The sequence below is a fragment of the Python bivittatus genome, unplaced genomic scaffold (genome assembly GCF_059951505.1).
Source record: "Python bivittatus isolate LINGU-HERP-01145 unplaced genomic scaffold, Pbiv_v1 ctg000480_np1212, whole genome shotgun sequence".
In the NCBI taxonomy this organism is placed as follows: Eukaryota; Metazoa; Chordata; class Lepidosauria; order Squamata; family Pythonidae; genus Python; species Python bivittatus.
The window spans coordinates 23,196,966-23,222,062 of record NW_028277075.1 but is presented as its reverse complement, the minus strand read 5'-3'; the positions used below and the strand labels follow the sequence as shown (position 1 = coordinate 23,222,062).

At 40.2% G+C, this 25,097-nt stretch overlaps 1 protein-coding gene across 2 annotated transcripts in view; it reads left to right on the top strand.

The window, feature by feature from the left end:
* The window catches only part of BMF (Bcl2 modifying factor), a 54,894-nt gene extending 31,402 nt beyond the window's left edge, over window positions 1-23,492 (top strand). The window contains exons 4-5 of one of the 2 annotated variants that reach the window (XM_088145442.1): window positions 6,463-6,560; window positions 21,982-23,492. In XM_088145442.1, the coding sequence (XP_088001568.1) occupies window positions 6,463-6,560; window positions 21,982-22,267 (384 nt within the window). In that variant the 3' untranslated portion in view covers window positions 22,268-23,492. Of the gene's footprint in view, window positions 1-6,462 lie in introns of both variants that reach the window. The other variant, XM_088145443.1, reaches the window with a different exon arrangement.
* The last annotated feature ends 1,605 nt before the right edge of the window (window positions 23,493-25,097 follow it).

Genomic DNA, 25,097 nt, shown 5'->3' with positions numbered 1-25,097 from the left:
ATCCTGACTGAAAGAGATCCAGATAATCTGCTTCATCCAAGGTCCTCTGAAGCTGCTGCGCAACTACCTTCTCAACCACCTTCCCCAGAAAGGGGAAGTTAGATACTGGATGAAAATTATCCAGTATACTGGGATCCAGTGATGGCTTCTTGAGGAGGGGGTGAACCAAGTCTTCCTTTAGAGGTAAAGTCACCACCCTCTTACTCAAGGAAGAATTCATCACCGCTAGAACCCACTCACATGGCACTTTACGGACTGCTTTAACAAGCCGGAAGGGGCATGGATCTAAAGAGCAGGTGGCTGAGCTCACAGTCCTAAGGACCCTGTTCACTTCCTCAGGCCCAACTGGCTCAAACTGATCCCAGATAACTAGGCAAGACTCCTCCCCCACCTCCTCAGGACCTGCAACAAGGCCAGCGTCCAACTCTGAGCAAATTCGAGCGACTTTGTCCAATAGATGGTGAACAAATTCTGCCCCACGCCCCTGCAAGATGTAATTAAAAATGAATTAAATGAATTAAATTAAATTAAAATTATTTTAAATTAAATTTAAATTAAAAATAAAAATACTTAAATTAAAATTAAAAATAATTAAATTAATTACATTTAAAAAATAAGGTAATCCTTATTTGATCAACGTCTTAATATTCTAACATAGTGGTCTGCTGAGATATACACTGAAAACAATTTGCAGATAAAAAGGCTCACCTCTGTTTCAATCTGGATGAAGGGACATCCAGGGCATCAAACTGGTGGGCACAACCAGATGATTGAAGCCCTGCCTCTTTTTAATGTGTGTTGCACACATGTAAAAAGGGTTGAGGGTTCAGTGGCTCAGTCACACCCACCCTTCTGGCATTGTTGACGCTCCTGCAGATGCCCTTTTTGGGTGGCATGGTGGTAGTAAAATCAGGGACGTATGGAAGCATTTCAATTCATCTGGCCTGAGAACACAGATCTGCTGCTTGAAGATTTGCCACCTCCTTCATTTCTTCTTGATTATTTTGTAAAATCTATGTAATTCGCCTTGTATTCATAGATAGCAGAGCACAATATAATCAATAAAACAATCAACCCAAAACAAAAAATTATAAAATAAGTCAGTAGACAAATCCCAATAATTGATGAAATACCAAATCTTGAGTAGGTAGCTGAGAGAGAGAAGAGTGTTCCTGTTGTGTTAAAAGTGGCAGTAGTATGGTCCTCTTCTAAAGAAGACGGGACATATTCATGGCTTCTCTCTTCCAAATATTTGAAAGGGAAAAGCAGTAAATAGATGTGCCTGCAAGGTTTGTAACATGTGTATTTTAGGCCAAAAAGACTTATGAGATTCTTTATTTGCTTGCTTATCTACATACTCTGCATTTTATATGCTGCTCCAATAATAATGTGTTTCAGTGGGCAAAGTTGTCCAAGCACAAATTTTTTGGTTAGTGGCAAATCATATTGTAATACACAACTCTGCTATGTAATACTGTTGTCTTCACAATGTCAAAAGCCATCTACATGCTAATGTCATCAGGTTCTCTATCATTTTCCCCCTTAAATGATTAAAAATTGTCCTGCAGCCTACCTAGGGCTGCAAGACCAGAGAGAACTGGCCATGGCCTTAACTAAAACAAGTAATAATAGTTAGTGTTTCTCAGATAGGCAGCCAGATATTGCTGTATCGTTAAAAAACCCCAAAGATGGAGACAGACAGAAATCAGTCTGTGGCTAAACAACATATAGTAATGATAAGCCACTAGCTGCAAAGTGCCCATGTGTTGGATACAACTGTAACACAGAAGCAACATTTCTGCACGTGTGGCAACATAAGCAAGAACATTCTTTTACTATGTCACCAGGGTATCCAAATGGCTGTGTAAACTGGCTCTGATACAAAGGCATAGAAGTAGTAAATGTTCTGCAATCAATAAGAAGCAACATTAGATGTCAAAAGGAATCAAGTAAATGTGAAATTCAGATTTAGAAATCTTCATAATCCAGGGTTGGGGAGTATAAAAGAAGCAAATCCAGATCCCTCTGTGTGGGGGCGTTTAGCACACAGAGTTTTGGGGGTTGCCTGAAAGTGCCCCATGCCAAAATCCTTGGATTTCAGCATGAACGTTTTTCAGGCAGCCCCCAAGCTCCATGCGCTAAACCCCCCGTGCAGGGGCATTTAGCACACAGAGCTTTGGGGGCTGCCTGAAAATGCCCCGTGGCAAATTCCAGCAGGATTTTCAGCCACAGAGGATGGGGGAGGGCCTAGGTGGGGGAGGGGGTGCAGGAAGATGCGAGAGAGGGTCAGGTGTGCGAGGGCCTCAGAACCACTTGGATTTTCAGCTCCAGAGCGAAGTCTTGGCTGAAAATCCAAGCGGGTCTGAGGCCCACGCGCACCCAACCCACACTGCACCCCTACACACCCGACCTGACCCTTCCACGCACCCCCATGCACCCCCTCATTCCCTCCACCACCTGGCAGCACTTGGGGCTTGCAACTTCCTGCCAGCTTCCCCACTGACTTGATTGTGAGAAGCCAGCAGGAAGTTGCCTTGCCTAACGACTGGGGGATTCACTTAACAACGGTGACCAGGACTGCCAGGATTGCAGTTGCTAAGCGATGCGGTCACATGTTGTTTCGCCTAATGACCACATTGCTTAACAATAGAAGTTCCGGTCCCAAATGTAGTCATTAGGCAAGGACTACCTGTAATCCACGTCTCTATGCATTGCCAGATGGGGAGTCCTTGTTGGGCCACCGTGAAAAATTTTCTAAGCATCTCTCCAATAAAGTTGCTTGACTTTTCTTGGAGTTGGACACTGGCTGGGCAGGTTGTATGGAAGTGACTCAGGCATGTCTAGGCTCTGTTACCTGGGAAGAGTTTGAGCCAGTGACCCCCAAACAAGTGGATAGGGTCTTCGGAGCTGTAAGTTCTGCCACCATTGTTCTGGACCCAAGTTCCTCCTGGTTAAAGCCTCCCAAGAGGTAATATGCAAACAATGATTAATGCCTCACTGTGGGAGGGAGTGGTACCACCTGCCTTAAAGGAGGTGGTGATATGCCACCTTCTTAAGAGGCCATCCTTGGGCCCAGTCGTCAGTCTCCAGCCTTCCCTTTTTAGGGAAGGTTGTTGAGCGGGTGGTAGGCCCTCAGCTTCAGAGAACCCTAGATAAAACAGATTATCTGGATTCTTTTCAGTCAGAGCTCAGGCCGGATTACAGCACTGAAACAACATTGGTCACACTTGTGGATGATCTGCGGAGGGCTCAGGATGGGGGTGGTGCATCCGTCCTGGATCTGTCAGCAGCATTCGCTACCCTCGACTGTGGCATCCTTCTGGACTGGCTCTGGGAGTTGGAAGCGGAGGGCAGTTTTGCAGTGTTTCTCCTTCCTCTGTGGCAGGTTCTAGCCGGTGTTGGTGGGAGTGACAGATTGACCCTACAATGTGGCTCGGACCTTTCATCCCTTCTCTTTAACCTCTACACAAGACTGTTGGGAGAGGTCATCCAACAGTATGGGTGTGGTATCATCAGCATACTATAGTTATAAATCTCCACCCCTGGCTGACCAAGTGATGTTGTCCTGGTGCTGGCTCAGTGCCTGGAGGCTGTAAGGATTTGGATGAGGAGGAATCAGGTTAGACTCAACCCTAGCAAGACAGAGTGGCTCTGGTTTTTTGGTCCCCCTGGTTCTGGGGAAGTATCATCTTTGACTCTTGCTGTGGTTGCACCTCCCCAGACAGCTGGTACACAGTTTGGATGTCCTCTTGGACTTGTGGATCCGGTTAAGGAGCAGGTGGCAGCTATGGCTTGGGGGGCCTTTGCAAAGTTTCATCTTCTTCTGGGTGCCTCACAATTCACCCATGTTACACTACAGTGCTGGGCAAACTGCACTGTCTTCCAGTTTCTTTCCTGGTGCGATTCAAGGTGCTGGTTATCACCTTTAAAGCTCTGAATGGCACAGGGCCAGATTATCTGCGAGACCACCTCTCCCCGAGAGTATCTGCCCATTCCCCTAGGTCTGATAGGGTGGGTGCCCTCCAGATCCCTTCCCTCAAATGTTGCCATTTAGTGGGACCTAGGCAGTGTGTTTTCTCAGTAGCTGCCCCTGTCCTTTGGAACACCTTCCCCCCTGAGATCTGGCAGGCTCCTACTCTCCTAACTTTCCAAAAAGCCGTGAAGACCTGGCTTTTCCCACAAGTATTGGGGTAGTATGAGGCTGGGGCCCAGAAAGGTTTTTTGTGGGGATGTCTAGCAGTTGGGGGCAATGAGAGTTTTCTGTACAGGTAGACGTCACTTACCGACTGCCTCATTCAGTGACTGTTTGAAGTTACGACAGTGCTGAAAAAATAACTTTACCAGTAACCTCATTTATGAGCTTCACAGCATCCCTCAGTCACATTACAGTTAGTACGCATTGTCCTGTGCCTGACCTGTTGATTCCCCCCCCCCCACACACACACACACACACCTTGCAGAGCAGAAAAATTGGAGAGGAAGGGATTACAAAAGAATAAGCAGGCACGCAATGGGGAATATACCAGGCTGTTTGTGTAGCTAGCTTGGGGCTGCTGGTGCCAGCACATTGCTTTCAGTGTGTATTCCCCATTGTGTGCCTACTTACTCTCTTGTAATCCCTCTCCAATGAATGTGAATACAAACATTAATTCCCTTCTTGCTAATTATCCCAGCACCCAGCACTGGGATGAGCATTCCAAAGGGCGGGGGAGTGGAAAAAAGAAAACCACAATGACAGTCATGTGATTTCCTACTTAGTGGCCAGTTCGCTTAATGACAAAGTTGCTGGTCCTAATTGTGGTCGCTAAATGAGGACTACCTGTATTGTCTTTTAGTTTTTTATGGTTTTTATTGTTTGTGAGCTTCCCAGGTTATGTTGCACAATATGGGCTACCTGTATTGTCTTTTAGTTTTTTATGGTTTTTATTGTTTGTGAGCTTCCCAGGTTATGTTGCACAATATGGGCTACTATATAAATCTTATAAATAAATAAATCTGGAGGAAGTACTGTTATTAAGATGGCACTTATGGATGAAAAAACACTAACTGAGGTCTAGCTTCTGGATGAGGTAGACTCTTGGCTTATGAAGACAAAACAATTCTGGAGTTGCCAGAGGGCCTTTATTTTAAAGGACTGTTTCTCTAAATCCCTGCAGCTCTCTGAAACACATGTCAGGCCACCCTATTTCTGAAAAGTATAGCCTTACAGAACAATGTTCATGGCTTCAGTTCTTCTTCCACAAGTAGATCCATTGGTGGAGGGGTCTGTAATCTAGCAGAGACTCCTGCTGATGTTGGAAGGCAAGAGGCCTTCAAACATTAATTCCCTTGATTCTCTCCCTTCCCCTTCAGCAGCTCCCTGAGCCATTTTCCATGCTCTACTGGAGGACCGCCAATGTTCTGGAGCAAATTTTTTTGCTCCAGGGAAGGTAGAATTGGAGAAAATGGCCTCTTTGACATAATGTACATGGGACTTTGCTTGCTGGATCTCTAGATCTATCTCTTTATATCAATGATGCCTCTGTCTTTTGACAAAGACACGTATCATACAAAGCATGGATTGTGACATTTGATGAAAGCTGAGCTCTTGCTAGTCCTATCTAAAGGTAGCAGAGTTAGAGCTTGAAGCCTCCCCACCCCCAGTCAAGCTTCAAAATGTGTTGCTTGATAATGGGGACCTGAAATAACCCCTAGGTTTTTTGTTGGGTTTTGTTTTCAAGCGTGTTCTTGCTTAAGGTTTAATTGGCTCCAGTCAGTAGGAAAGGGCTCCAAGACTGATTATTTATGGCTTACTGTCAAAAGGAGCTATTAAAAAAGGGCAGTATTATCTTGGAGATGTTGGGAAGCAAAGCATGGTGGGGGGAGTATGTGTGTGTATAGGAGTGTGTTTTCTTGTACTGGATAAAATCAGTTTTGCTGTCTCAGCAGTGTGGTTTAAATTGAAGATTAACCCTTTGACCTTCACAGTGTCAAATCACTTACAGATGGATCACCAGCTACACTTCTCTTCTTCCCCCTCCCTTCCCTCTCTCCTATGTTTGCTGGAAGAGGGGGGTACTCTCCTTTAGGAAAAAAGGGGGAAAGAAGTTGTTTGTTCTTGCAGCTGGGCTATGAGACACTCAGAAGCCAATCTGATTAAAAACAGCACTTGGCTAAACTCTGCAGAATCCTGCAAAAAAAAAAAAAGGGGGGGGTTAATCCTTTTGTGCACAATACATAAAGGGTCTGCTTTTTTCTTTCATAATATTGGAGCTACAATTATTCCTAGAGAAACTACTACTAGTCACACTCACATACCCTGGGGCCAATGCTTTTTCCTTTATATCTGCAGTATTGCTGGGATTAAAGTGTCTGTTCTTGAAAATGTAACTTAGTTTTTATTGGGATAAGTTAAGCTTTTGAATTGTGGCTTTAACATTTTGTATGAGTAATCTTGTTTAGACCAATTTTCCCTTTTTACAGCACCAGCAGAACAGAAATCAGGTCTGGTGGCAGATCCTTCTCTTCCTCCATAACTTGGCCTTGAACATGGAGGCAAACAGACAACGAGTGGGTCAGAGGTGAGACCTGCACTGCCTCTTCCAGGTTCCATCCAGTCTGCTGGGAGCACTGAACAAGCCCAGGTTACAGATGTGTGTGCCACTGGACAGATGTGAGGTTCCTGTGACCCTGAGGGTGCTTGTTGTTGTACAAAAGACTTGTTTTCAAAGGACGCCTTCTGACTCCCTTGTCTTCTGTAGTGGGGAGCTTTGGTCCAACACTGTTGAAGAAAAATCTCCCCAAGTTGTATGGCTTGTAATCAAGGTGCAAGTAGGAGCTAATGTAAGGAAGTTTTGGTTGAGTTGGTGCTGGGCTGTTGGTGATATTCTAGGACTGAGGTTGAAATGAGTTTGGGGTAACTACCAGATTCCTAATGAGTAAACTTTGAGGAAAATCTGCTAAGAAGCAACTGTGAAACAGCATATATGTACAGCTGCATCCTAACATTTTAAATACTGGAGATACTGGTATAAACAGGGAGTGAGTCTTGAATAGTAACACACAATCATTACACTCAGGGGAACATATAGGTTCCCCTCCTGTCTTTCAACTAAAGTCAGGAAAATAAGATATAAGCAGTACTCTCTTATCAAATGTAACTTTCTTTACTACTCTAAAGCTGCAATTCTTACAGTAGTAAAAGAAGCTATTCCCCAAACAATAAGATTTCTCAGATTTCCTTCCCTAAGGACAGAAAGAAAGGGTTGTCCTTGGAGAGAGAAATCCAGCCTCACAAGGCCCTTCCATAAGGTTGCAAACTGTCCACAGTTGGTACTTTGAAGGTCTTTGGAGGGCATGCTAGTAGAGGCCCTGCTTTCCACTGCCCTCATATGCCAACACACCTTTGAAGTGGGTAGAATCCCAGCTGCCTGGAGCTTGCACCATCCTCTTTCTTCCCATTGTAGTCACTGGGAGGGACAAGTGAAGGAAAAACCCTCTACTTTTGGGGTCCAGCTGGCACAAGCCATCAGAACTACAAAAGAAGCCATTTACCTACCTTGGTTTCTCTCTTTTCTAAGTCTAAACATCAAACAGAATTTGTTTAACTTAGCAGATGAAAGTGCCTTAATTTTACATAAAGCCTCATTATGATCACAGTGTCAGAGATGGAGCCACAAACTACTGAATGCCCAAAAGTACCTATTTTTCTTTTGCCATTTAGAAAAATTGGGAGCCAAAGTTTTATTGGAAGAACAAAAAAACCCATAAACATTGCAGGAAAGAAGGGGAAAGCTTTTTATTGCCTGGAGATAGGTAGAGGGGTATCAATCCAAAAGATTTTTAAAGGTTTCTGCACCCTGGTTTCAGGCTTCTGGAATTTTCAATCTTAGGGCGAGTGAGAAGCAAGAGGAATTGGAAGGCTGGTTATGTAGACATTTGGCTCTATTTCTGCAAAAGCAACATACTTCCCAGAGTGCCCTCCTGAATACATTTGCTATTCTGAACTATGAAGACCTTTGCTATTCTGAAGACATTTGCTATTCTAATCTATGTAGTAATACTTTCCCACTATCTTAAGAGGCAACATTCCCACATAAGTAAGTTAAAGATTTAGAGTCTGAAGTCACACAATTTGGTTAATAATAACTGCATTTATGGGTCTCCCCTCCCCCCCGGGCTTTGGTATGTTGTGCAAATTCAGGCAATTTGGTTAGTTTATGGTTCATTGTATTCTGTGGACCAAGAAAATGGGCTAACAAAGGAATGCAGTCAGAGGGATTTATGTTTAGCACGTCTGCCCAAAGTAACTGTAATGAGAGCATCTCTAACATTACGGCCTTTTATATACTGGTTTTAAGAAAATAAAAACAACATGAATTAACTGTATCAGTATTATTTGAAAAGTATTTCCCAGTGTGAAGGAACAAATATTTCAGACAAAAGTTTATTCAAAAGTTTCCAGTATTGCTTAAATTTTTTATTTCATCTTTTTGGAGAGGGACTTTTGAGTTTGGCAGGCAGCTTGGTTTCAGACATTTGTGTCTCTGTACTAGATCATTCCAGCTTGCTACTGTGTCTTTACTAAAAGAGTCTTTGCCCCATTTGTGCTAATTATGGAATTATAGATTATTTTTCACCATTTCTGTGGTGAGTTGAAAACTTGCTACTCAAAACCCTGGACTGAATCCAACTTTTGACTTCTACAAAAAGAAGAACAGATTTCTTCTACAGTAGGTTCTGATCTAATGGAGCATTCCTGCTGATAGAATGAAGAAAGAGTTTTTTGATTTCTCTAAAAATCTCCTCTGGAAAATTGTGGGCTCTAGAACAGTGAAGAGTGTGATGTGAACCAGAGTTCCCTGATAGAACTTTGCTTAGGGAGGTCCTGCTGGATCCAGACTCCTATTGTAATCCTCTTGAAAGGAAACTCTTTATCCCAAATCCATCCCCCTGAGAGATTGTAAAATCAGATGTGAAAATGGATTACCTGGGACAGTCTCCCTCCGTCTGGTACCTTAGATGTGCTGAGGATTCAACTCCCGAATTCTCAGCCAGCAAGAGAACACTAGATTGGGAAAGGCTGACTTAAATGAAGTGGGTGTAAGAATCAGAGTTAGCGAGTCAAGTGTGGAATCCCAGCCATATAAATATGTTCATATACCACTCCTTCCTTAAATTGACTCAAATTTTGTCGCTATTATTGAATCATGGCATTTGGAGATAGAGGATTATTTCCTTGAACTTTTTTTAATGGGTCATTTTTGATAGCCCCTTTTGCTGCTGTTTCTCCTGATCAGTATAAGAAGTTCTTAGCCCCTTATTGCCTTGCTCTGATACATAACCTACTCATCCACCATCAATTTCGACACAGAGCGGGAATCTGAAGCACAAAACTCTGTTGCATTATTCCCTGCAGTGGATCAAGCAGTAAATATGTGATGGAGGATCAGGGCATATAAGCACACGCACATTGCCTTCCCCACAATTCTTTTTCTGTGAAGACTAGAAGTCCCAATTGGGACCTTTAAGAGTTTTGCATTGTGTCCACCTTAAACTAATATTGGTATATAATATAATAAGTGTGTATCTATTTAAGTATATAATCAAGAACAGAACCTGCAATGGGGCTGAACTGGTTATAAGGCATAATGGCTTCATCCCATCTCATATAAGTAAAGGAATGTGTACTATTCCTGGGTGAGGACTTGGGAAGCCTATCTGAATTTTAGATTTTTCATATCCTGTAGAACAAGAACAATTTACTTAAGATGTAATAACAGAAAATTAGCATGTAATCATTTCTTACCTCCTCTGCCTTCTTGTGGCCATTCGATGTCCTTATCTCATGTATTCTGGCTAGACTATCTTAACTTAATGAGAGTCTTCCCAATGAATTCTGTGAATCTTATTAATATTGCAAGCTGATGTTGCCTATGAGTCCCAAGTTTTTTGAATGGATAGATATGTAACTCAGGGCTGGCTTAGGACATCTGAGCTTTCTCTTAAATAACTCTTCCTTATTCTAAAGTGGGTCAATTAGGGAGACCAAATTAACCTTTGGAGGGGCAGTTCTCTCATGATCACTTGATTCAATTATTTAGTGGGAAGAGAATTGGATTTGGCCCTTTGTATTAAGAAGCAAGAGTCCTTAGCTTGGGGTGGAGGTTACCTTGTGCCACCAATCTAAAGTTGTGGGGGAACTCTTCTGTCTTTTCTCCTTAATGGCTATTTAGCAGACATTAAAAAGGCTTAACCATGGTGGAAAGACCATGGGAGAGTTCCAAATAATCTGCATCATCATCTGAAGCACTACCACCTCAGTAAAATGTTGCAAATGAGGCAGAGCAATTTTACAGCAAAAGCCTCCACTGAGAAGGGAATTTTCCTTTTGCTATCTCTTTCTCCCTGTTTCAGCTGGTTCTTTATTAATCCTTTTTAAATCAAACTTTCCTTGGCTGCATTCTCTCCAGTAATAGTGCTTTTGCTGCAGTTCTTGGAAACTGAGACAGCAATCATAACAAACTGTACTGCCTGAGGTGACTTCTAGCTGCCAAAAACCAGGCCAAGGTGGGGAGAGAATAGAGGAATGGTCTTCAGATAAAGACCCTGAGGATAAAGACCCTGGGGACACTGGCTGATTGTCCTGGGTTAGCAGTCTTTTGTTGTGCAACTTCTGTGACTGTATATGTTGCTGTTGTTTTCTTTGGGTTGTGTGGATTTTCCTTTATTTCATGGTGTTTTATTTTCCTATTGTACCAGGTCTGCCTGTCTTGTTCTGCCAACTTAAGCAGCCTGTTGGCAGCAAGTTCTTGTCAGTGTTCCCAAAGGCTGGAATTCTCATTTTTGAAGGCTTTTCTACTTTACTAATCTCTTCACCTACTTGCAAGTTTTGGTTGTATCAGCCAAAGAGGGTGATCCAACATCCCTATAGAAAGCCATATCTGTGACTTTGCTTTCCACACATTGGTCTTGGGTCTTGTTTTGTTCTTTTATGAATTAAAATGGTGCTCTACTGGCACTGTGATCAAACCTTAGGTATGCAAGGATGCTGTTGTCATGTAGAATTGATTAACTCTAATCACTGTTTGGTACAAATAAAGACATCTATAACAAGAATTGCAGCTATAATTGAGATTGGACACATATTGACAATTCCACCTCATAGAAAAGCCTGGGAAAGGCATTAATCACGCAAGAAGTAGAGTCAGATGTGCCTTGCAGAATGCAAAGATGGGAGACTTTTCTAAAGTCAAACGGAATTATGAAATGGGACATACGTTTATTGCAGTGCTTCGTATAGATAACCCACTGGCTGTAAGCAGAATGGATAACAATAGAAGATTTAACTGGCTGCAATAAATTAAAGAAGGAATCCTTAGAAACATCAAAACTATTGTTATAACTGCAGTGTCTACTCAGATTACCTAGCTACAACGTAGCGTTAATTGGTTCTAATGAAGTTTCTTTATACTGGTTCAGAACAACAAATAATCTGATGGCTAGGCTACAGACACCAATCCAGCCCCATTTTTGCAGTATCCTCTCCCAATCATGTTGCTGAAATTTGGAGGTAAAATGGAATTCAAGAGCATTTCCCCCCACTTGTTATTTTTGGAGAAATAACAAGTGAAGAAAGCCCCTGAAAACTATAATATGCACGCACGCACACACATCAGCTTGTTTCCTCCACTGATGTCACCACCATGCCCTGAGACCCTTGCAGAGTGATTTTTTTTTTTTTAAAGTGGACTCCAATCACAAATGGTTGTTTTAACCTATTTTACAATCCCAGAGATTTGACACGGGGCCACTAGAGTAGAATTCCAAAATCCCTGCTTGTATTTGTTAAGCTCTTCAGTAAATCAGTCAGCAGTAGCTTTGTTCACCTGAGCCGTCCTCTTGCTTCTGCATATAATACATCTGAAGCTGGAGGCCAGAAACAAGCAAGACTAGAGATTAGCACCCTTAGGAAGCAGGAGCTGAGGGATGGGGAACAATAGTGAGGTGTGTGTGAAGCAGTCTGTGGTCCTAAATTATCCTGCAAATGTGGAGGTGGTTGTCCTATCCTTAGCATTGAAGTAAAGTTTCACTTCCATCTACTTTTCTGTAATTGGAATGAGGGCACCATCTTTTTTTCACTTCAGGTAGGAGAAGTATTTGAACCAGTTCTCTGTGGCTACCTTCTCTCCTGATATGGTAAGGAATTTAAAAGTAGAGGACAGATCTCTGGTTTACAATCCGGCAATCCAGTACACTATCTTTTAAGACGCGGCTGGCTTATGGTCTTCCAAATGTTGCTGAACAGCTGTTTTTAGCAAGCTCAGCCAATGTGACCAATGCTGAGGAGTGCTGGGAGCTTGGTCCAGCCACATTTGGAGAGGCCAACTTTCCAAGCCTTGTTTGAGACACAAGTTTTAATACCCTGGGTAGAAGAAGCATGCTAACGATAAAATGAGAGGTGGCTTACATTTATGTGTTATTTTACTCCTAACCTGATTGGTTTTGTGTACTGAAAGCAGATGGTCTTGTGGTTCATTACCACATATCATATTTTATACGTCTGGCAATATGTGTTCAGTTCTACTGGGGTTAAGTTCACATTGGAGTCAGCAACATGCAAAAACAGAACTTCAGGTGCAACCTATCCATCAGTGGCATATTTCACCCACAGTTATACTAATGTAAAATAGAGAAGGGGATAATTGGTCCTAATGACAACCATATAATGCTTAACTATTTTATTAGTTGGAGATTTTAAAAAAATGTATTCTTCAGGTTAGAGTGTGAAATCAGAAGTTAATAAACCAAAGGTTCAACCTTATGTACACTTGAAAGTACTTCCATTTTACTGTAAAAGGACTTGCTTCTGAGTAAGCCTGTGTAGGATCATGTTGCATGTCATTTTAATATCTTAATGGATTACAAAACACAAAGAAAGCTTCAGGTCTATATCTTAAAAACACAAACATGTTTTTAAAGTATTATTTTGCATATTCAAATGTCCTTTTTCCATCTAAGATTCACATGCCTGCCTTACTTTTCAGCTATTTCATACCGTGAAAAGAAAAACATTTGCCAACTTTTCCAACTGTAACTGATTTGTAAATGCTACTTGATCTGTAGACATTAGCAGGTGATAGTGGATTGGATCCCCGCTTAGTCCTCCTTAGAGTAGAGCCATTAACTCTGATGAAACCTAGGGAAGTGGCCTGTATTTCAGCAATTCTCTTTAAAAAAAAGGACTAAGTTTGGATTCAAGCCACTGTTTATCTTCATGGTCTGAAAAGCTTCATCTGCTGTTCAAGATGTAAGTTTTTTTTTCCAGGTCAGCTGGCAACTCTTGTTAACAAATGTCATTCCAGTTATTAAAATTTATATTTATATATACACACATACACACACACACACTTAAACATAATAAAATGACTGTAGGTTGCTTTGGGTTGCTTAACTGAAAGAATTTCACAGTGAGCAATGCCATTCTTTCAGCATCTAAAACAATGCTGAACTCCTACAAATGTCGGCTTTTTACTCATCAGCAACAGGAGAAAAGACGCTAAATATGTCACATGCGCTGGAATATAATTGTGTCTGTCTATAAATAAAATGTGGTCTTTAAGTTCCTCTTTCCCTTTGCCTCAAATAGGATCACCAGTATTTAACTGCCTTTGCTGTATTCTGTTAACAGTGATTTGTGCTGATGAAACTGGCAAGTTGCCATAAAAACTATCCCTGCGCATGTATGCAAATCAAGTTGCCTTAAAGACACAGCTAAGTAGGTTGGGTGAAGCACTGGCAACCCAGACAGATTTATTGGTTGGGTTATTGCAACTCACTGACTATGAAACTGGATTAATGAGCATGCATGTGCCACCATATTATCCCTCCCCCCCACCTTGAATTCACAGAAAAAATAGGAACTTCTTAGAAATCTACTTTGGAAGGTGATTTCTGAAAACAGAAAGCCATGTGACTCTTGGGGGAACTTCACAGTGCTCAAATGAAGTCCACTGAAATCAACCGAGGTGTCACCAGTCATTTGTCCTCTTGATTTCTATGAGCTTTAATTGCAACTTACATTCTGTGCACAGAGGCTTGTACCTCCAGGAAAGATGGGGACCCAGAAACTCTTTTGGGATGTGTTTCTAGAGGCCTTTGTAATATTTTCAGCCTTTGAGTAATGAGATTAGAGGATGAATTTAAGAGTAGGAAAGGTATATTGGATCATTTATATTTTTAAATGCTGTTAGGAAAATCACTGTGTGTACAATGTTTATAAAAAGTTTTTTAAAAATTGGTATGGGTGTTTATTTAAACAGCATTGGTTAGGGTTGGTATATTGGACTTGACAGCAAGGAGTTAGTTTTCTGTCTCTCTCTGCTGCCATCTAGTAATTCCCTGGAGTTTTGCAGCCAGGAGGTGGCCACGCTAGCATTGGCACCCTTTCAGTGATATGGGCTTATACAACCTGTATGGCAATTGTTTATATTGTTATATAAATATTTATATAACTTTCTTTGTTCAAAGTGCTTTTATTTTCAAGAATTGTTGCCTATTTCATCATTATAGGAGCCATAAGAATTAAGGAAGTATGTTTTGTGTAAAGATGGAATTCCTGCACCTTTAATCACTCTGTAAAAGAAGGCAGATCCACTTTGTTGTGGGGTTGAAAAAAATGTACCTGTTGAAATTCCATCTGCTTTGTAACTATTAAAAATAGAGGATCCTGTTTTCATTTTATCCTTACCGGGTATGGCATACCAGACCAAATTAGTTCTTTATTTCACACAGTCTTGGTTATTTAAATAATGGTCAACTTTTTTTTACTTCTGAGACTCACTGTCACTTCATTCTTAATTTTGTGGATCTATTGTGACTTTTCACTATTTAGTGAGAACTGTTTGTAACAATCTTATAACAAGATACAAGGATGTGTGTCCCAAACAATGGAGAACTGGGTGGGTTTTTGTGTTTTTTTTTAACTAGCAGCTGTTCCCCAAGGTCCTGGGCACAATAAAGTCTTTCCCATCATTTTGCTGGATCTTTCAAACTGAGCATACCGAGTACTTGAACCTGGAGCTTTCTCCGCATGAGCATGTTCCTTATCAGAGAACAGTGACTCTTCCTAGCTGACAAAATAATCCAGATATCATAGTGTTCACAATTCTCTAAATGAGCCTTCTTTAACCAGACCCTTCCAGATGGGAGTCTGGAAAGTTACAGTCCCAATGGATCAGGAGTTCATTTTTCCTCCAATATTCTGGTCTATTGAAGTCAATAAAGTATATAAATATTAGTCAAACATATTTTTTCTTAAAATGTGAAATTGGGATCCTAAAGAAGCTTCATTTCTACACTCTTAAGGAGTCTTGAATCTCCTCTTATTCCAATGTAGCAACTTAAATATTAAGCTACATTTGTTATAATCTTCTGCTTTTCCATCATACATTGTATGCTGCAGATTTCTTTTAAGAATGCTATAGAAGGAAGAATCTGAGATGTATGTGTTGCTGACTCAGAGAAATCTTCAACTTTCTAAATAAGGAATTAATTTGGCAATAGCCAATTATACTGGGAAAGCTGGTAGGCGACAAATATTGCCATGTCATTTTTAAAAGTGTTCTTAAAAAGTTTTCATTCATATTGTATATATTATTCTCCTAGCTTGCAGGATGTTTCTGTCATTATATCCTTTGCCATCATGGGCCTGAAGTGCACAGACCTCCTTTTCCATGGACTGAGACCCAGTGAGAATGTAGCATTTTATCTAGTTATGGTGGTGTGTCTTCAGACTCTTCTGTCTCAACCAGTGGCAAATCAGAAGAGCTCCCCATTTTTGTTATCTTTGCAGAATATTTACTTCTGGGTTTCTCTGTTTTTCTTATTTCCAACTATTTAAAATTCATCTTGGACTTTTTTTTCATAATTGGTACCATTTTTAATAAATACTTAAAATCAAACCAAATGTTCTCTTTTTGTTCTATGAATTGACAGCTGGTATAGCTGGGATTGATGAAATTTACAGCCTATTCCATCTGCAGTGGGAAGTTCTGCTAGACAACAGGTGGTTGGAGAAAGCTGGTGTACAGCATCTTTCAGAAATTTAGCTGAGAGGTTATTGTGGATGAGCTGAGACCAGAGATTTGCTCTTTGGAAGCAGTTTCTGCCAGCCTGACTAGCCTAACTGCCATATAAGGCTGAGTTTGCAAATCACACTAAACTGTGGTTTGTTCAATCATAGTTTTTTGAGTAAGATTCAGTTGGCTGGGTTCATAAAACACACTAAGCCTGTTACCATTTAACACAACAATGCGTGACCTCTGTCCAAAAGGATCATCATTCAGTTCACTTGTGTTTTCAGGAAAATGTAATTTCACTCAATGCAGCTAACACTTTCAGCTATAGGTTAGCCCATGTTCCACATGGATACCTATGGAACCAAATGCTCTTTAATTAGATACCATCACAATTCAACTAAATTCATTTTTGCAAAACAAAAATTATTCAGGAAAACCTGAGATAAAATACAGCTTGGATTTTTTAATGCTACAATATTATGCCTAGGTATAAACAATGTAAAGTCTTTTATTTTGAAAAGACCCTTTTAAATCAACAGATTCAAGTAGAGGTCATGCTAGTCTTCATGAAATTCAAACCTGAACACATGTCAGAATTCAGTACTACAAGGCCACCCGTTGCTATTCTCCCTTCTGTTTTATTTAGAGTTTTAAAAAGATCCAGCATTTGTATTCTGGGGTGGTACGGACCATCCTATTTTTTTGGACTGCTTCAGGTTTGTGGTCTTTCACATTAAATAAAATAGAGCTTACTCTTTTAAATTCTGTTTACAAGCATACAAAAAGTGGGTTTGAACTTTTTACAAGGAAATCCTATACTCAGTTACTTGGGAGTAAGTACTATTAAATGATCTCAATGAATATGAGTCAACAGAGTGAAATAACTGGTGAAAAAAGAAAAACAAATGGAGTTTTAGCTGCATCAGCAGAAGTAAAGTTTCAAAAACACAAGAAATAGTAGCCAAACTATTTTCTGCATTGGTCAGGTCTTACTTCAAGTATTAAGTCCAGTTCTAGTCACCACACTTGAACATGGATTTGGACAGGTGGAAAGGACAACAAAGATGATCAAAAAACTGGAAAGTAAGTCTTACAAGGAGAGACTGAGGAAACAGAATACATTTAGCTTAATTTGAATTTCTACACTAAACCCAGACTTGGAATCAATGGCCTAATTTGCCCCTTCTAACTCTATGATTCTGTGATATATCCAAGTAAATATGCAAATGACTATATTTTAAGAATTATACTATCAGGTCTGATAACGACTGACTTCATACACCATGCTAAGCCATCATTTGTTTAAACATTATATAAACTACAGTAGTTGATATCATCGTCTATACTGAGTCAAAACTAAATAAATCATATTACAGTTGGGTACAATATGTTGACCCAGTAGGTGATTTGACCAAGTTTAGCTATAGGACTGGCCTTCCCATTTGGAAGAGGGTGCCAACTTCCATTAGTTGTGTGTCAAGATTTCACACCAGGCACAGCAATAACTCTTAACTGTCCAGAGCTATAAACCATTCTTCAGGAACTTGTTTACAATAGACACTCAAAGACACAGCACAGCTAAATAAGATGCCTTATTTCAGACAAGATGGAACCCATCTATGGGCAGATCTGCCTACAGTGCAACACAGAGATAAAGCTATATACCACATGTACACACACACAAACACACACACGATGCTCCAGGGTTTAAATTCTAGGCTTTTTCCTCAAGCCTTTTTGAATCAACAGAAATTTGGGCATGATCTTCCTGGCTTTGAGATTGTAAGAGCACTTCATACTGGAAGTGCTAGGTATAACTCCTTCCCTCCCTCCGGTTATGGGTGACTTAAGGGAATCATGTGCTTCCTTCAATTTCTAATTCTTTGCTGGTTGGGGCAGATGCAAAAAACCCTCTTCAGATTGTTGTATCCTTCCTCCTCTTGCCTGATTATCTCAAGAACGAAGGGAATTTCTTGTTTTCTTCTCAGAAGAATCTCTCCCACTTCATGCCTTTCTACCTCGCTGCTTCTGACACTAGACAGCAAGAAGGGTGAATTTCCTACTCTTTTAGATAGGAGCTGCCCCATTCCAGAATTCCTCCTCTGTTCTCTGGGTAGGTCTGTTTGTCTGTCTCTCTCTCAATTCAAATATTTCCCTCCCCCTCCAGCACAAGGCCTCTGAGTCAGAATTGCTGGCAGATGCCAATGCCTGAATGTGCAGCCAGTTAGGCAGCTTGGGTTTCTAAGTATATTGCAAATAAAACTTCAAAGGAAATGAGGGATATGTACTTCATCATGTTTCCCCTGAACATTTAATTTCCAGGTAGCCCTTCCAAGGAATTAATTATTCCAGTATATCCCTCCTGTAGATTCCAAAACAAGATCCAGATCAAATTCTTTCTTCCCACCATCCCAAATTGGGGGATGGGGATGGGACAGAAGTGTGTAGGGAGCCATTCCAGGATCAGGAGGAAATAGTGGAACACTGGATGTGTTTTCAAGGTGGCTGAAAGCAGACAAAAAGTCATAGGATTGAATCATACATTTATTGGGAATTATTCAATAAACTAGGCATTTTAGATGGCATGTGGAAGAGAGGAGTCTGGTAGAAAGCCAAATGTCTCCACCAGCAATGAGAGGGCTTTCCTAGTGATGGCAGCAGAACACCTATAGAAAGTCTTGACATGATCCAGTTGATCCTACAGGAGGGACTGAATGTTACTGGAGTAAACAGAAAGCCTCTGGAAGGAGGGAATGCTGGGAAGCATTTATTAGCAGGCATGGGTTGAAACCATAGGTGGCCTGAAACATCAACATCTCAGTAGAGGCATGAACTGAATTATTATAAGCAAATTTAGCCATAATAAAAGATCAGGTGAATTATGTTGCTGATAGTTTACATAACAAGAAAATTATTACTCTAAGCTGGCATCTGTCCTCTCTGTTTCTCCATCTAACTGTGGACAATGGACAGAGAACAGGTGGAACCTTACACACAGTTATTGAAATAGACCTTTCCAAAAACGGGCCATGAATTGCGTTCCTCCATCAGAAATGAGATGATTGGGCAAATCATAGTTTCAGAAAACTTGATGAATAAACAAGCAAGCTATTTCAAGAGCAGAGTGGAGGCTGTGATAGGGAATGAAATGGTCCATCTCAGAACAAAGGTCACCCTTCATCAAGGCCTTTGATATGCGGTAGGCTTGTAAAATCCAAGGAAGCTGTGTCCCTTTTCTGAGGAGAGGGCAAGATGCAACAGTCCAGCCAGTTTGTTAGTCAGAGTTTGGAATGACAACAAATATGGTTTTGGCATTTGCTGTAAAATGAGCTCATTCAAGTTATGGAGAAGGAGGTGGGTCATTTTAGATACTCCAAAATGTCCTCCTGGCCAGCTGCTGTGGCAGAGCTGTAATACTTCATCTCTCAAGGAAGGAGGAACACATAGCTGGTCATTGGGGCACAGTTCTCACTTTCCCCAAGGAAAAGGGGAGGTAAAAGACAAGAGGTCCCATGAAGGTTATTCATCTGACCCTGTTCATAAGAATACAGAAAGAATTCTGAATACAGATTTGAACAGGTAAGGAAGGGATCTCTCTTCCCATTGCAAGTCTCACAGGGCAAGGCAGATGTTGGAGAGGAGGCTCAATGTTTTCTGGGTGCAGAATAGAGTGTGAGAAGGCTCATATGATAAGATTCTGGCTTGCATGATAAAATAGGGGCATGCTTGTTTTGCTAGCAAGAATGTGAGAGGTACAAAAGTTAAAACAAGAAAAAAAATGTGTGCTCCTGATATGGCACTCTGTGAGTCTGTGAGAATGTTCTAAATGTTCCAATTTTTTTTTGTGCTGGGTGTAGAAGAAAGAAAATCTTGCTGTCAAACTTCATGCCAGGCACAACTATAAAACGCTGCAGACCCAATAACTCATATTCACAAAGTTGCATACAGCAGAAGCTCACTGTTACAACAAGCCGCTTTATGACAGATAAGATCAAAATTATAGATAAGCAGAAGACCTGCTTACTGTAGAACACAACAATCAAGTCTTTTACTTCTAATGTCTGTTCCAGCATTTAATTCTAGGCCTTTCCTCCAGTCTTTTTCTAGTCAATGGAAATTTGGCCATATTTTTCTTGGCCTTGCAACTTGGAGACACTTTCTCAGTGTTTACATAATTGTTTGGTCAAGTTCCCACCTTTATTTATTTATTCGTCATATTTATATGACCGCCAATCTCACAATCAAGTGACTCTGGGCAGCGTACAACAAAATTAAAAACAATATATACAAGTTAATATCACTATTAATATTAAAAACTTTATAACTATAAAAGGCACAAAACTAAAACAGAATAAAAAAGATCAGGTGAAGAGCAGGTGTTAATTACACTGGAGCCATCTCAATATTTCGCCAGTCCTCTGGGGTCCCCAGGCCTGATGAGACAACCAGATCTTGAGGAACTTCTAGAAAATTAAAAGGGGGGTAGCCAGCCTCACTTTGGGGGGAAGGATGTTGTATAAAGTGGGGGCCACAGCAGAAAAGGCCCGCTGCCTAGGACTTGCCAAACAAAGCTCCCCTGCCAACTCTGCTGGATCTGGTTCCTCAAATAAACTTGCCACATTCAGCCTCACATATTGCATGAGAGATATGTGAAGGAAAAATGAAACACACACACAAAATAGAACCCCCCCCCCTCAAAAAAACAGTAATCATGATGACTGAGTTCACACAAAGCAATTAATTTGGCGAATAAGTCACAACTGGCATATTTTCACATTGCAGTGAACCATCCTGTAACTTGTTTGGTTTGGGCTAAGTTTATTGTTTGAACCGGCTATTGTAGTTTGCAAATCATAGTTTCTGGCCGAATGATGTGTGTCCATACTTCGGACAGCATCTTCAGTCTTGCTGATAAAAGTGATAGAAGTACACCCGTTCCCAGGGTAGGTTCAACTTGACAGCTCAAGCCGCTGAAAACAAATAAGATACCATCAGATTCTTCCTTTCTGCTTTCTGCTCTCAACGTACAAATGATTGAAGCAGGACATGAATCACATTGGTGCAGCTTGCTCTGTCATTGTTTGGTCACTGTTGCCACTTTCAAAAGTCAGGGGCCTATTTGTTTTAGATTATCGCGTAATTTTTCTCAGCACTTCTCTTCAATATAAGCTAGAAAGAAAAAAATCTTCAGACTTATTTGCCACTTTTTCCTTCTCTTATCCTGTCCACTTGATGAATTATTAAACATCATCCACAAAATGGAAAATATTGGCTGTTTGTCATTTTAAATATGTTGCTGGTGAAGCTACATCAAAATCTAATGTAGAATTCTCTTATTAAATGTTATTAAACTTGAATTTTATCTATAATTTTTAGTCTTCTATTCCCCTTGTCTAGAAACAGAGCTCCATTTATATTTTCTTCCTTGCTTGCTTCTCTGCTGGCTTCTCAGTGTGTTCAAAAACATCTTTCTGCTGCCCATTTCTCATAAATTTCCTCTTTAGTATTAAGAGAAACTAAACTTTTCAGTTTTTTTACTCGTAATTGTTTTTTATGTGTTTATTCTTTCTAATTGTTGTATGCCATCCAGAGCCACTTTATGTGAGATGAGTGGCTATATAAATATGATAAATAAAAAACAAACTAAATGCTATTTTTCTATTGCCAGAGAGAACTTGTTTACATATAACATTCAATTCCAAATAACAACTGTGTGGAAAACAAAGCCACAATATATTTAGCTGAGAAAATTGGATTTGGGGAGCTGGATCAAGTAAAAAAGGAGGGCCATACCCACCAAGAAACTCACTAATTCACAAATGAGAGGTTCCTTTCTCCTTTTGTATGCCTTTCAGTAAACAGGCAACAGTGGTTAGTTTCTGCAGAACTTAATGTCTTTCTGTTGTGGGCATCACACTTGCAGGAGAATTCAGACAAACTGGAACAGGTTCAGAGAAGAGCAACAAGGATTGACAGGGAGGATGCCAGTACTCTTCAAATATCTGAACAGATGTTACACTGAAGAATGTCAAGAGCTGAGTTCTATAATACCACTTGAATGTTTCAAAAAGAATCTAACAATAGAGGCAACACAATGGAACCAATTATGCAAAGAAGTGGTGGGCTCCTTTTTATCAGATTCACACCAGACAGCCATCTGTTGGGGATGCTTTCACTTGGATTCCTGTTCTTTGCAAGAATTGGACTAGATGTCCTAAGTGGCCCCTTCCAATCCTTTGAGCCTAGTAGCTAAACAGAGGAGGATGGCAACAATGAGTGTAGTAGTTACAGAGACAAGGAAATGGCTCTTCCCTGCACGACAAGCTGCAATAACTGAAACCCCTTTTTCTATCCTAAGCTGGAGATAATCCATTCCCATTTTTAAATCTGGCCAGCCAACCATTGCCAAATGCATAAACTGTAAACCTCTCCACTTGACTGCATCCATAAAAATAAAGCCTACTGTTCATGCTCCTGGAGCAGTTCAGAGAAGGGCAGAAAGGATGATGTTGCTGGCACCTAGCTGGTCTGAAGAAAGACTGAAGACCTTGGGAAAGTTTAGCCTGGGGGAGAGGAGGGGATATGACAGCACTCTTCAAGTGCTTACAGTATAAGGATGTCACACAGAAAAAAAACCAAGACTTGTTCTGTATCACCTAAAAATACAGAACATAAAACAATGGATTTTAAAGAATTAGAGGTGTCTATATTGCCTAGGCAATGAGAGAATGTCTTAATTTCTATAGCAAGAGTGTCAATGGACCTTAAACTATGACTTATACAACAAAAAATAATATTTAGAATGTATTGGACTCCACTATGTCTGTATAGAAAAGGATTGTCAAAAACAGCATTTTGTTGGAGATGTAATAAGGACAATGCCTCTTTAAAACATATATTTTTACAATGTCCTATACTTTTGGGAGATACTGTAATGTATATATACTGTGTATATAATACTGTAATGTACTATAGTCTTGGGAGAAAGTAGTAGACTATATAAATATGATTGTGTGACAAAAGCTAACATTTTCAGAGGATAATATTCTTTTGAACTATATACCTAGCACATGGAACTTGACAACCAGACAACGTACGTGGATTCTCTGTACCCTTACTTTGGCCAAAAGACTGATATTACAACATTAGAAAGATAAATGTATGGCCCCATTTAGTCAATTGATTGAAGACCTGATTACACTTGCTACTTATGAATGGACTGCCTATAGACGTAGACTTTGTATGGACAAGTATAATGAAATATGGGACTCATTTATACAAAATATACTGGGTTTAAAAAAAGCAGGTTAGTCATATAACTATTAGAAATATATATGTTCCTGAATAATATTTGTATTAGATAAGCATATATAGAATTGTAATTGTGTACTGTAATGATATATTTACTTTTTTGTGGTTGAATTCACTTTTATGTTAAAGCACTTTTATGTATTTTTCCTTTTTTGTAATTAAAAAAAAATTAAATTAATTTTTAAAAAACCAATGGATTTAACTCATGGAACAAAGGCAGATATTACTTGAATGTTAGGAAATGACTCTTTCCAATGCTATGATTCTATGACTCAAATGAGGTGAATCATAATACCAATAAGGTAGACAAAGACCTTGACATCACCAAGTAACTCATTCCTTGACATCAATGACCCATTATCACATGAGTAGAAGAGCTGGAATAAAACCAAACAGTCCATATTTTGCTCAAGGTTTGCTGTACACAGGAATGTAAGAAAGGACCTGCTGATCAGGCCAAAAATCAATCAGATGCCTCTACGCAGTCCATAAACAGCACATGAAGGCAACTCCATAAGATAAGTCTCTCAGATCTGTACACTGAGATATATTTTGTGTCTTGTGTGCGTTTCTGCACTTGCTCAGAAGAAGTGGCTCTACACAAGGGTGCAAGTACTTTTGATGTTCAGGGAGTAAGCCTTTCTGGAATTTGAATGGGAGAGAATGGTTTACATTAAAAAGAAAGTTGATAATTCTTAAAATGGCATAAGACCCTTCATTGTTTTTTCTCTAAGACACTATTTTAACCATATGTTGCAAACAGGAGAAGGATTTCCCACTGCAATCCAAGCTGTATTTTGCAAGGGCCATTTGCTGTCTGACTGATCAAGAAACTGATCTGTCAGGAGTATGAGTTTGGCTTCTTATTTTCATCAACACTCCTTTGCATTTTTCTATTCATGCTTCTATTAATATTTTACACACACACCTTCATATTTCTCTTTCAATCTTTATTTTCAAGCAGTACTGCATGTATGTATGTATGTGTGTCCAGGCCCATAGTACACAATGTCTAAATAGTGCAGGCATCTTTTTTAACCCTCTGTGCTACACTCTGTACAGCCATTTCCAAACATTTGGCTAGGTCAGGAGGGATTAATCTGAGACCCTGAAAATATTTTGGACTACAGCTCATACAATCCATTGCTGTTGGCCATGTTGTCTGGGGCTGATGGGAATTCAAGTCCAAAACATCTGGACTTTCCTAGGGTGATGAAATCCCCTCTTTTAAACATCCTCACTCTTGAGAAGCAAATTATATTCCTGAATAACTGGTTAATGAATAGAGCTCAGAAGGCTGCTGATTTTGGCATCAGTTTCCCAATTTTTCTTGTTCCCAAAATTCCTAAAGCAGTTTCCCAAAAGTACACATTTCCAAATTTGCTTGTGTATTCCTGCCAGGAGCAGAACTGTAGGCTCCGACTTCCATTATTTTAACGTTTCTAAGAGCCAAAAGGAAAGAAGGGAAACCCTGCTGGCTCCATGCCTATACTGTGAATGAATATAGCAGTCATGATGTTTCTGCATCATCTGAATGTAAGGGTAGTTCTGGAGGACACTCCACGCATCCCGCTCCATTCAAACTCCCATCTTGCAAGGAACACTGAAAATGTGCAGAGCGCCTTCCAATGCCAGCTACACAGAGCACGTGCACAGCTCCGGACCCTTCTCTGTGTTCTTTCAACACGAAGAAGGGGAGTTTGAAGCCCCCTACATTTAAATAATTAC